General features: G+C 46.0%; 1 protein-coding gene across 2 annotated transcripts in view; it reads right to left on the bottom strand.

Moving 5' to 3' along the window:
* The window catches only part of AARS2 (alanyl-tRNA synthetase 2, mitochondrial), a 37,907-nt gene that overhangs the window by 11,956 nt on the left and 12,345 nt on the right, over positions 1-13,606 (bottom strand). For both annotated transcript variants that reach the window (XM_083732243.1, XM_083732244.1), the window contains 9 exons: positions 12,023-12,167; positions 10,357-10,502; positions 9,516-9,624; positions 8,163-8,201; positions 6,946-7,057; positions 5,688-5,815; positions 4,415-4,556; positions 2,082-2,251; positions 1,234-1,347 (listed from right to left, as the gene is read on the bottom strand). In XM_083732243.1, the coding sequence (XP_083588369.1) occupies positions 1,234-1,347; positions 2,082-2,251; positions 4,415-4,556; positions 5,688-5,815; positions 6,946-7,057; positions 8,163-8,201; positions 9,516-9,624; positions 10,357-10,502; positions 12,023-12,167 (1,105 nt within the window). The remainder of the gene's footprint in view (positions 1-1,233; positions 1,348-2,081; positions 2,252-4,414; positions 4,557-5,687; positions 5,816-6,945; positions 7,058-8,162; positions 8,202-9,515; positions 9,625-10,356; positions 10,503-12,022; positions 12,168-13,606) is intronic.

Genomic DNA, 13,606 nt, shown 5'->3' on the forward strand with positions numbered 1-13,606 from the left:
AGCACTAGCAGATTGAACTTACAAATTCATAAATCATGGTGCTTTATATTAAGTCAGACCTTGGCTATTCTGGCTGGCTCTTAGGCGGGGTTTTTCGCCAGTCCCAGTAGTTGAGATCGGTTGTAATTGGAGACTGCAGAGACTGAACCCAAGACCTCCTGCATGCACAGCATGTGGTCTGTCCATGAGCTGTGTGCCCATCTCCACCACCACCACCATTTGACACAGCTGTATGCAAGGGGACAGTACCTGCACCTATAGTGAAGTCGCACCTGAGAACGAACTACCTTGCTGGCAATGGAAAGGTAGGGGAGGGAGAGAGTCAGTCTTCTAGAGTACAGCCAAAGAAAACCGAGTCCTTGTTATATCCGCAACACTTGTTTCCCAATAAATTCACTAGATAAGCAGCAATTAATTAAACCCCCTGATAGCCCAAACACCAGCCATGGCTGGTTTAACACCCCACCACCTGAGCTAAATAACAAAAGCAAGCTTGGCTTAAAACAGCCTAAAAGATTCTGCATTAACATATGGGAAATCCCCAATATGACATTTCACTTTTGCTACAGAGCTTATTCCTCAAAAGAGACTATAAATAGTAACCTCCCTCAAAGGAAACAAGGATCAAAACCACTTTACCTATTAGAAGTAAATGATTCATGAGAAGGATTTCATTGTTTTGGAATAACTGAGTTACAGTACATTAAACTCCCCCCCCCCCCCAGCTAGCAATCCAGCATACAAGCCCACTTTGAAGCCTTTAACAGAACTGCTGGATTAATTAATAGCCCAATCCCATGCATGTTTGCTTCAAAGCAAAGTCCATCCAATTCTCCCTAGTAAATGTGCCTAGGATTGCTGCTGGAACTCTGGTGTCTATTGTGCTGGGAACAAGGAACACTTCCACTGAGAAATCCATTTTTGCATATCACCCATTTTAGTGGGGTGTGCAAAGGAGAATTCTTGGGGATCTCTGTTCCTGGATTTCTTAGATACAAATTAAGCTGCAACATCTATGTTTGTTAAGAATTGTAAGAGAGAGAAAGTGTGATCAGAGGTAAAATTGTGTATCTTCTGTATCTTGGTCCTCCTAATACTCTCTTGTGATTATAAAACATTATTTTCTGCACTACTTTCCTACCCAATATGATCTGCTTACATGGCATATGTGCCAGTCATGATGCACAGCACAGAACCAGAAACTCTCTGCCATCTCCTGGCAATGACAATTACCTCATCCACAAAGAGCTGCACTTGGTCCCCGACCTTCAGGGTTTCAGAGACAATCACTTCATGTACCACATAGCCACCGGATACTTGTACAGATACCACAGGGAAAAGCATGTCCTCAAAAGGAGAAACAAGACAAATGGGAGAGTTAGCACAAATTCTCAATTCTCTTCCCAGTATTGGTTTTCCAGAGGAATAAAGGGAACTTAGGTCACTCTGGCAAGCTTGTAAAAAATATAGCAGTCTCTTAAATTAACCTCCGGGACAAACACAAAACGAGCTGCAGAAGAGACAGGCTTGCCTGTGCTCAACGTTAATGCTACAACAACAGTCTGTGTATCTCAAGTTCCTCGCCCCCCCCACCTCCCAAGGAGCTCACATGACCAATGAATTCTCTAGCATTTTTCCCAGCAGTGAGGATTTTCAGCAACCTCAAATGGCCCGTGCTCAAGAGTGATTTGCTCGGCTCACTCAGGGATGATATCAGTGAATGCGTAGGGGAATTCCAGTCAACCCTCCACGAGAGCAGGATCATCTACAACAAAGAGCTGGCTTAGGGAACAGAGGAAATATTTCACTCTGCTATTGAAGTGGTGACGGTGCATTAACCTAACTACAAAGTAAGAGCATCAGAATTCCCTTAGAGCACTGCTATCAAACAATAGCTTAACCCTCTTCCTTTCCTAGAGCTCACGCAGTGGCTGAGACACAGAGAAGAAAGCCTAGGCAAAGACAAGATGCTGCTCAGTGACTGGAGCCAGGGCACAGAGTCCTCTTCAGGGAGGTCATGCCCAGCCTAACAGAACAGGCAGGAGGCACCTGTTTCAGTCCTGGTCAGTGAAGAGCCTTACCTGCTGTGCTGCATGCAGCATGTAGCCTTGGTCAGGTGCCTGGCCGCCCTGCTCAGCATAGAAGCAGGTTCTGTCTAGAAGGACCCCACACTGTTGCCCTCTGCCAACTTCCTTTTGGAAAGACCCATCTCTGTACAGCATCAGGACAGTGGCTTGACATGGACGGAAAACTGCAAAGAGGTAAAAGAAAATCACACCCCATCCTTCTCCTAGGTAGTCGATGCGCTTGGGCCATCTGGAACCCAAAACGGCCAGCCAATGTACTGCCCTTAAGGTATTTATATATTCAACTGCAGAAAATGCAGGAAAGCTCCCAGTTATTTTAGAGTCAGGTACTTCACTGTAGAAGGATAACAGAACACAGAGGCCCCAGGAGATGTTCCTTGGAAACACAAACTGCTATTCCACCAATCCGAATTCAGGGTGACTGAAGCTCATCCATGTTGTGCTACACAGGAATTCAGAACACAGCCTTAGTACGACTTGTTATATTTGCTCATCTGCCTCAGGACTTCCTATGACTGGCAGTGGCCCTCGAGGGTCTGAGGCAAAGGCCTTTCACATCTCCTGTTACTCAGTCCTTTTGTACCTGGGACACCTTTAAAGTGCAGCATGGTGGCAGAGACTATACCTTAGTACCTTGACCTCCACCCCAAAGCTTTGGCGGAGAGGTTTTAGGCTCATTTACATCGTGTTCTGCTTGGGAGACACTCTGAGATTTGAGCAACTTTGAAACTCAATGTGCCCACCAGAAACAGAACCTCACCCGTCTCCTATTGTGGGAGGACAGAGTCCTGGCAACCTCAAAACGGGTACATCCCTTATACAGGACAATCAAAAACGTTATTATAATCATCTGTAACAAGAAATCCCCCAAATAAATATATTGGACTCTACAACTGCAGTCTTAGCAGCACTGAGAACGGCAGCTGTGGTCAACCAGACAGGCAATACTCTCATTGTCTTTCCCCACAAACAGCCCTTGGGCTGAGTTTTGAAACCACTGCCACAGATCAGTTGTTAAGGATCATTCTGCCTTAAGCCAAGCAATTATTTAACAATGAGAGGCAACAGCGATGAGACAAACGTAAATGGATTATGCAAACCCATTCAGGCTTTACTCTTCTGTGACAGTGATTTCTAAACCCACTTTGCGTTACGTATGAAACAGTGACACCTTGAGGCCTGCTGCAGTAATGGCAAACACCCAGGTAGCATCAACCAAAGCTGTTTTTCCCCCCTGCCAGAAAGAAACCTGCTTCAATTGCTATCCGTCAATGGAAAAACTCTGCTTTATATTGTCCGACAGATTTGTATCTAGCTCAGTTTGGCAGGAGTTTAACACTCAGATACAGCAACCTATTATCTAATAGCACTCCCTGACGTGCCGCTTTTGCTGCTATGGACACAAACCAAGCAGCAGGATGGCAGCGTGAGTGTATATTTTAACCCTAATGGTCATGGCCACTGTTTGCTACTCCATACATATACTAAACCTAATACACACCTATCGCCACATTACACTATGCACTTTCCCCCTAAAGTGAGCTAGGAGTGGCCAACCAATGTGGTGCTCTCCAGATGTTAGACTACAACTCCCATCATTCCTTTTCACAGGCCTTGCTGTCTGGTGCTGATGGGAGTTGGGGTCCAACAACATCTGGAGGGTACTATGCTGGCTACCCCTGGACAAAAGTGTTGAACTACGACCTGAGACACCAATATTCAAATCTCTATTCAGCCATGAAGCTCACTGGGAAACCTTGGCAGCGGGATGCAAATGTACTCAATAAAGTGCCCACAAATCTTTTTCAGAGACTGGTTGCCACTTTGCTCTGCTTTCTAATAAGGGATACTGGAGGACTATAACGCTTTAAACAACGGCTAACATTTACCCAACAGTCATAGATTTAGCATGTTGTGTTCATACTTTCTGATATTCAGGAAAAACAGACTTCAGCATCTTCACCATCCTTACCTTGGTAATCTAATTTTTGCATATTTTCTTACTAGCATGTAAATTGTTTCCCTAACAGACAGGAAACGGCACAGAACACGTATATGTATGATACACATGAACCAGCAGCCTGCTAACTTTACATCAGATTATGGGTATTACTTTGGTGGGCTGTGGGAGCCTAAGCAGTTTCTGTTTGGCCACAGGCAAAGGTCAACTTTAGTTTATGAAGCAGACACAGTATGTTCTCCACACGACAAATTAACAAATATGCCAGACATATATAAGGTGAGAAGTTTCTTGGATACAAATCTGAAACCCCCATTTCTCCAGAGTGCTTTTTCATACACCTTGTTCAAGCACGGTTAGACCTTACCATATCTGCCATCCTGCCCAAGTTCATAGGCAAACTTTGGAGATTCGTCAGTAGCAGGCACTCCATCCTGCCTCAACTTGGCCAATGAATGCAGATCCAGGTGCATCCCAGCTCTCTGCTCCTGCTGCGGCTGAGATTTGCGCTGTGGGGAAAGAAAGGGTACAATTGGGAGACAGCTCAAGAACACCATTTAAAACAGGCGTAGGGAAACTCCAGCCCTCCAGATGTCTGGCACTACAACTCCCATCATCCCTAGCTAACAGGGCCAGTGGTCAGGAATGATGGGAATTGTAGTCCCAAACGTCTGGAGGGCTGGAGTTTGCCTATGCCTGATTTAAAACAACAGCAAAAGCTGATGAGCAGAACTCTGAAGTCTTGGGGGATCCCACAAACCATCTGGCATTAGGTCCCCTATTTGGACTCCTGAGAGTCAATGGCCCTAAAAATCAAGTTTCCACATAATCCCCACTTCAGCTTCCCTTGCTGCTGTGCAGCCCTATGAGACGAAACAAAAATGCAAATGCAACAGCCATTTCAAAGAGCAGCCCAGAATAAGAAAGAAGGCTAGATATCTTGTACTGTTGATCAAACTTCTTGTGAACACTGACTTTGGTTTGATCTTTGACAGAATTTAGATTTCTGAGGGTATTTTACAATTAATCTTATTCACAGATTTTGGACTATTACAACACACTGAGGGCGTCTTTAGAGGGCCTTATACAGCAGCCTCTACAACTCCCATGCTCTTTGACCACCAGTCATGCTGCCTGGGAATGATGGGAGTCCAACAACATATGGGAGGCCACAGGTTTGCCAGCCCTGCCTTATAATTCCTGAAAAGCATATTATTATTATTATTATTATTATTATTATTATTATTATTATTATTATTATTTAACTATTGAATGTATATCCTGCCCTTCCTCCCCAAGAAGCCCAAGGTGGCAAAAAGATACACAATTTAACCACAAAAACATTCTAAGACAGAACAACTGCAATTAAAAACTTCTAAAAGCAGTTATTTTAAATTCATTTTTCCCATTCAATGGTCTTGAGGTTGCCAGGAACAGTATTCTTCAGTCACTAAAGGCCTGTGAAAACAATTCCTCCTGAAAATTAATCAGGACCAAGACAGGTGCGCCTCACTAGGGAGGGCATTCCGCCACCAGGGAACTACCACTGAAAATGAATGCCTTGAAGGACAGTAGTCAGAGGGAATGAAGTCTGAGGTAATTTAATGTGACTCACAAAAGAAGAGAAATCTGTGCCTTACCTCAGCATCTTCCCGAGCCAGATGGTCCAAAGCAGCAACGTCCAGCTGGACTCCCTTCTCCTTCAGCATCAAACCAACGAGATCCAGTGGGAAACCCAAATTGCTATGGAGAGACCAAGCAACCTCCACTGCAGGCAGAAGATCAACGGAGGAGCGTTAGTTTATTTAAAATATTTGCAGGCCGCCTTTAAGGATTGAACACGCTCAAGGTGGCTTCCAGCATATAAATTCATTAGGAGAAACAAGCAATTATCTCTTCAAATGCAGTGCGTTTGGGAGAGAAAGAGCACTGGCAGTGAAGAAACTGCGGTCAGTCAGAGAGCTATTGGCTGCTTGTCTGCCTGCCTTAAGAATGTAAAAAAGAAAAGCCTTGTCAGATGAAACAAAACTCTGTCTGAAAATATCATCTTGCTCTTTGTATTCCCAACTGAGCAGCACTGCGCTGCACGTACCATCTCATCAGGAGGTCTGTTCTGACCATGTAGGATGAAGGCCTTTCATGTGGCAGCACCTAATCTTTGGCGCTCTCTCCTGTTACATCTCAGGCAGGCCCCACTCTTGTTTTTTTTAGCACCTATTCACAAACTTCCTTTTTTCAACAAGCCTTTTAAGTGGACATTCTTATCCTAGGTTCTACCTGTATAGAAACTATTTTATTGTTTTGTTGTCTTGTTGCTAAGTTAGTTCCAGGTGTTGCACAGGATGTGATTCATAAATGAAATGAAATGAATGAATTATCCAGCCCAGCATTCCATTTCCAGCATTGGCATGGTAGATGCTTCTGGACATTTGCAAGCAGGGTTTGAAGAGCATCCCCCATTGTTTGTCCCCAGCACATGTTATTTAGGTGGATACTGCCTCTCTCACTTAGCCAACATGGCCAACATCCATGAACAGGCCTATCCTTTTCAAGGGTGTGTGCCATAAAGCCACCTAAGCTAGTGTCTTAATAAAACCACTCTGGGGTGGAGGGGATGTATCAGTGACAAATAATGCTTAATACTTAACTGGGAGACAGAAAGGAACAAGTCTGGGACCTGAAGTTCAACAGAAATCAGTGGCAAAGTTCTATTGCTGAACAAGTAAGCTGTGCCTTCGATTACAGACGGTGTGTGTTTAATTGCAAGGACCAAAAAGGCTGGGAAACTCAAAAGCCAGGCAGCTTAAAAATGGGACTAGATTGCAAGTGATGCCTCCCTTGTGACTGCATTTTCTCTTCTCCTTCAGCCATCAAGAGGAAGAAGAAAAAAATACTTGCCTGGGAAGACTTTGGAATGACCCATCTGTTGGAGGGTTCTGTTTATAATGCGGCGCCCCCGCAGAAGGGAAGAGAGAAAGGCATCCTCATGCTCACTGATGATATTCATAATCTGTTGGGAGATCAGAGCCAGATTCAGGAGGCAGTTAAACCAATTATTCCAAAGAACTCCAAGAGATACGGAAGTGTTAAAAGGCAGTGGCGGGGGGACGCAAATCCAGCAGGTGATAAGCTATTAATAAGATTGGACATAAGACATCGAGGGCTCCTCCTATCGCTCTGAATATGTGGAGTAAAAGTGTCATTCATGATTGTAGTGCAGTGGTGTCTCATTTGCTTAAACCACTTGCTTAAACCACTGCCCTTTATGCAGCCCTGTGATGAGCCAATGGGGTGTCAGCTTTTGGAACAGGCCAGAAATCCAATTTACTGAATATTATGTACATGTGGAAGGAAAGAAGCCTGTGCAGGTAGGGGAAAACAGCAAGTAAGTGCATTGTGTGTGTATGCCTGGGTTCAAACAGAAGGGGAAAGGATGTAGGTTAGGATTGGGGGACCAGCACACAAGATGTTGTTGTACTCCAGTTCCCATCAGTCCCTGCTAGCATGAACAATCATCAGGGATTATGAGGACTGTAGTCCAACATCATCAGGAGGGCCACAGGTTCCACAACCCTGCTGTAGGCTTTGCTTGGGTTTTTCTATAGCAAAACTGGTTGCTTGGAAATAGGTTTGAAGCGTAGCTCTGCTAACTGTGCCTGTAAGATACTTCATTTCACTTATTTCTATGTACACTAGAATTTGCAACACTAGATTGGACGGTAGCAGAAAAAGCCTCTGGCTCTGGAAGAAATAGCCAAATTGTACAGAATATTAAGAAAGTTTGGGCTTTTAGGTGCACCTGGTCAGCTTTAGTAAGCATGGTCAGCTGTGGTAAGAAGAAAACTACAGAGCCTGCTTTCAGCTCAGTGTGTTATATTTATTCCTGCTCCCAGCTGCTCTCCTTTAGCTTCCTCCCAATGAGGGGGGGGGGGGAATCCCTTCTTTAATAGTGAAAGCTCCTGTGCAGCAAATTCAACTGGAGAGAATTCGTGAGAAAACTTAGACAAGATGTTTCTGTACACCATCATCCAGTGAGGATAGTTCCTATACTTCGTGCAACCGGCAGTAATTACCAATTAGACACGAGTTTTGACCCAACAGTTCCAGTTGCTCACCATGTCTGTATCCTTCCTTAGCTCCGGATAGGCATCTCCCTGCAAAGGAAGAATGACGGACTCTCAGAAGCAGAGCTTCCAGCCCCAGCCCTCCTCCCCATGCACTACCAAGCACACAGCTTTGCTCCTTACATCAGTGGCAGGAACTATCCTGTATAAGCAGGATATCTGAACTTGACAATTTAAAGCTTTGGTTTGCACAGCGACCACCCACGGCCTTTAAACTCACCCACCTTTCTCCCTGCTTAATAGGAGCGTGGCTGTCATTCAGTCAAAGAAGCGGAACCCTGCAATCACAGCCCAAGTTTCCTCATTTTAAATCCCCTGACCAAAGCACCTCTCAGGCACACTTCTCTGGCATGAAGTGCTTTGCGGATTTTGCAGTGAGACTATGAAGAACAGACCCTAGGAGGACTGCTGCATCAGTCTATGTTTTCCCTAGTATGGAAGGTTGTATGGGAAATCCATCCAGAAGACAAAATGAGGAGTTAGAGATCTGACATGGTTACCCTTCCCGCCTCTGTTCCTTCCCCCCTCCCTCGCCCTTGTTAAGTTTTTGATGGTGTGAGAACAGTCTTTGGTGTCCTAATCAGTTGGGAGGAGGTGAAGCCCCCCCACCCCCACAGCTGCCTTAATCAGCCTGGGAGGATAGTGCTGGAAACCTTCTTTGATGTTGGAAATTGTTGTGGGAACGCGAGGCATTGGGAGGAGGTGGCTATCTATAAAATTGGATGGTTTGGGCAGAGTTTTTCAGAAACTCGTACACGGACTGATCGGCTGCAGGGCCGTGCAAACTGAGGCTACCTGGGGGAGTCACTTCGCTGCTTGAGGGCTTTCAAGTGGCAGACAAAAGTGCTTGCTTGATATGTATATATTGCTAGCTGTTTAGAAGTAAAATCTTCTTCTCACTCACTTGTGTTTTGTACTGCTTCTGAAACTCTTTTAAAAGAACCACCTTGCATTTGGCATAACAGAGGTCTCCCTTGGATAGCATCTGAGGAAGCTTTTGTCCTCACATACAACCCTCTCTGCTTTGTCACAACTCCAGCAACTCTATCTACAGCTTCAGTTATTGAAACATTAAGGAACAGACTCTTTGTAGCTCAGTAAGGTGTCATCAGCATTCATCAGGACCTAAAGCAAACAGTTACCACACACACACCCCGCCACCCACAATGTGAAATAAATAAAGGATCTCATAGGTACTGGGCCTATCATTTCAAGAAACTAGGTTGCTCATCCTGTTACTAGGTGTGTACTCTTGGTCTACACATGAAACAGGGAAATTGCTATAACATTTGGATGGGAACCAGGCGAGAAACGAGTGCCTCTCCCAGGAAAATTCTCGGTTACCAGAATTTCCACCGCAACAGGAACCAAGCTGGCCAGGAACCCAGGTGGCGCATGGAGAACTTCAGAGCAAAACCGCACAGCCCTGCGCAAGATCTGGCGAAGGACAAGCCTGCAGGGAAAATAAATTTCAAGAACAGCTAAGTGTTCTTGGTCAGAATGCTGTTCTTTTTCTAACCAGCCTCCCAACCAGGTAGTGAAGTTAGCCAGTTTTAGACACCAGACTTTAATGGTCGTATGCCCCCATGGCATTCCTCTTTACATAGCAAATGAGTACTCTCTCACTTATCACAAAATGTAGTAAGCCAGCCAGGCTATCTTTGGGGACACCTTCTAATTTTGCTGAATGGCGTGTTGGTCTCCCGCCCCAAAGCCTTGCCCTGCTCCCAACGTTCAAACACCCCACCAATAAGATCCCATTAATATTTATCCTTCAGATTCCCCTTGACTCATCACCGATTATCCTCCTGCATGCATCTCACACCTGTCACATCGACAATCGATTCTTCTGCCTCCTCCACACCTGGTTTCCTGACGGCAGTCAAGAGCGTAGTCTCTCTGCGCCAGGAATGAGGAACATGTAGCCCTCCAGATGTTGTTGGACTCCCGTTCTCATCAGCTGCAGGCAGCATGCCTACAATCAGGGATGATGCAGTCCAACAACATCTGGAGGGCCAGAGGTTCCTCTCCCTGCTCCATGTCCATTTTAGACTCTGCTTCTTCACTCCAGAATCTCCTCCTCCTCCAAAAGCCCCCATCTTGCTCAAGCCTCCTTAAGCTCCCTCTTAAGTTCAGAGCCATTTCTCTGCCCCAACCAACCCTTGTGATTGTGCTTCTTCCTTACTCGGCACCAGACATGCCTGGGTAAACACCATCGGCAATGCAGACCGACAAGGTGCGCACGTGATCTGCCACCACTCTGTAGGCCATGTCCATGCTCCCAGGGTCAGCTTCTCCAACCAAACCTCGATATCTGGGCCCACCACAGCCCTGCAAGATAAATATATTTTTAGGAAACCTGAATAGGGGAGCTGCACAGAAAGTTTCATAGCACTGAATACTGCAGATGTCTCCTTCAAATGATCATTGTTTTTCTGTAACATTTGTTTAAAGTCCTCTGGAAGTTCTTTAAAAGTACAAGATAGAAGCTACCATGCCAAACTAAGGCATAAGCCTCTCTATCAGTCTTGGAAATATAGTTGTAAAACCCGCCCACCCAATTCACAATCCTTGCTTCCTCTTTGTACAGTGGTACCTCGGGTTACAGACGCTTCAGGTTACAGATGCTTCAGGTTACAGACTCTGCTAACCCAGAAATAGTACCACGGGTTAAGAACTTTGCTTCAGGATGAGAACCGAAATTGCGCAGCAGTGGCGCAGCGGTAGCAGGAGGCCCCATTAGCTAAAGTGGTACCTCAGGTTAAGAACAGTTTCAGGTTAAGAACAGACCTCCAGAACGAATTAAGTTCTTAACCAGAGGTACCACTGTACACGGTTCCATTTGTCTCTCTGAAAATAACTCAGGGTGCTGGGCAGGAACTGTCATGGCTGTGTCTCTTGGCCCTTTACAGTTGCAGTCCTATTCTCACTTACCCAGGAGTAAGCCCCATTGAGCCCAGTGGGAATTATTTCCACAAAGGCATGTGTAAGAATGTACTGTACAGTGGTACATCTAGTTACAAACTTAATTCGTTCTGGAGGTCCGTTCTTAACCTGAAATTGTTCTTAGCTAGAGGCGTGCTTTCGCTAATGGGGCCTCTCGCTGCTGCTGCGCCGCCGGCACACGATTTCCGTTCTCATCCTGGGGAAAAGTTCTCAACTCGAGGTAAATCTTCAGGTTAGCGGAGTTTGTAACCTGAAGCATTTGTAACTCAAGGTACCACTGTATAGCATAAAGAGATAGTTGTAGCTCTGCTGTCAGAAGCAGGATGTCTCTGAATACCAGTCACTGCAAATCAGAAGTGGGCAGCATTGCTATTTCACTCAGGCTTGCCACGGGCATCTGGCTGGCCACTGTGAGAACAGGATGCTGCACAAGATGGGCCCTGCAGCACTTTCTTTGTTGATTTAGTTAGGAGACTGCCAGGGAACTCATTTCCAGACACAGAAGGAGGGCCAGGTGTTATTGCAACACTTTTTCAGCTCTCGAGAGCTGCACTTTTCCACCCAGGGAAGAAATGTCACATTGAAAGGGCTGGCAAACTGGTGTTGCCATCTCCCTGAGCCCTTTTAGGGTTTTGACCAAGAAGCAGCTGCAGATGTTGTTCTTTTCACCTTAGGAATGACTGCTCTGGTGTATCACAGCTGCTCAAACTATCTCTCCTAGTTCTAAAGAGCCGTGCAGCTAGGAGTGTTCCCCACCCCCCCACAACCAAATGAAAAACCACCAAGAGACCAGGAACTGCCATTTCTCTGCTCATCCAGAAGCAGCTAATGTTGCTAGGTATGTAGCTTTTACATATAAACCCTCTGAAGTTTCAGTTTGGATTCCCCTAGCAACTGATCATCACCTTGTGGATGGCATCCAGGATAGGAGTGAAGAGGTCGGTGTCGTAATTGGAGCGCTTGTTCTGGAGAATGGTCATCAACCTTTCCAGACCCATTCCTGTGTCCACATGATGCTCAGGCAGCTGCTGTAGACTCCCATCAGCCTCTCTGGCCATAGACCAGTAGGTAACCAGGGGGGGGGGGGGGAGACAGATATAAGATAGAAGCAAAGGGCTTGATTATTCACCTAAAGCTATGGATGGGGAAAACCCCAGACAGTAAAGGAGATATCATAATTTGGAAATAAGGTACTAGGGAAACCAATGAGAAGGGTAGCAGAAGCATTATCAGAATGCTGCAGCAGAGGATAGAAAGAGGATCAAACAGACTATGAAAGTGAGGCGTTACAAAAGTTCTTATATGGACTACATTACGCAGGGTGCTGGAAAGGCAGGTCAAATTACTCTAGAGCATTGGCAGGGAACCTCCGCCCTGCTCTTGAATGTTCCAGAACTCTTCTGAAATCAGCAGGGTGAAAGGTGCTACATTCAGAAGGAAGAATAACTTTGAATGCACTCCCAATTATTCCTTTGCAGCCACAGCTTTCCTTCAGTTTAAGGCTGCAAAGGGAAAACCTTTGAAGCCACAGCTTAAACACGACGGGTCTGCCACTTAACATGTTATTTATTTGCAGAATCATGACTGTAGGCGCACGGCTGAAAATAAATAGAGTGGGGGACACCTGCCATGGGGAGTGCTTTTCAAGTCTTCCACCTTGCTTAACAGCCTCAGGGAAGGACAAATGGGGCTTTGGAACATTCCCAGGACCCTCACATGACCTCCCAGAGCCCAGGACACCAGGAGGCAGAGGGCATGGCCTGCTCTGGACTGGTAGGGATGGTCCCATGAGGGGCGGGAGGTTGTTTCTAGGGGTTTCCTGGCTTTAGATGATTTTGCCTTTGTGTGCGGACCCCAAACCATGTGGAAGTGGCGGGTCCACTATATTTTATTTAGAAGAAGAAGAAGAGTTTGGATTTGATATCCTGCCTTTCACTCCCTTTAAGGAGTCTCGAAGCGGCTAACATTCTCCTTTCCCTTCCTCCCCCACAACAAACACTCTGCGGGGTGAGTGGGGCTGAGAGACTTCAGAGAAGTGTGACTGGCCCAAGGTCACCCAGCAGCTGCATGTGGAGGAGCGGGGAAGCGAACCCGGTTCACCAGATTACGAGTCCACCGCTCTTAACCACTACACCACACTGGCTCTCAGTGTGAACTGCTTTGCATGCAGAATGTCCCAGGTTCAATCACTGGCATCTCCAAGTACAGCTGAGAAAGAAAGGCCTCTGTCTGAAGTTCTGGAGTGCCACTGACAGTCAGTGTAGACAATACTGAGCTAAATGGACCAGTGGGTCTAACTAAGGCAGCTTCCTCTCTTCATAAGCCATGGCTGCAAAGGAAGAATCTGGCTACTTCTGGATCCAGTCCGCCAGCCAGATCCAGTTTCCCAACCTATTGTAGAGCAGCTTTCCTTAACCCGATGCTCTCCAGCTGTTTTGGAATACAAGTCCCATCAGCCCTGATCAGCAAGGTCAATGGTGAGGAATGGC

The sequence above is a fragment of the Podarcis gaigeae genome (genome assembly GCF_964106915.1).
Source record: "Podarcis gaigeae genome assembly, chromosome: 3".
NCBI classification, from domain to species: Eukaryota; Metazoa; Chordata; class Lepidosauria; order Squamata; family Lacertidae; genus Podarcis; species Podarcis gaigeae.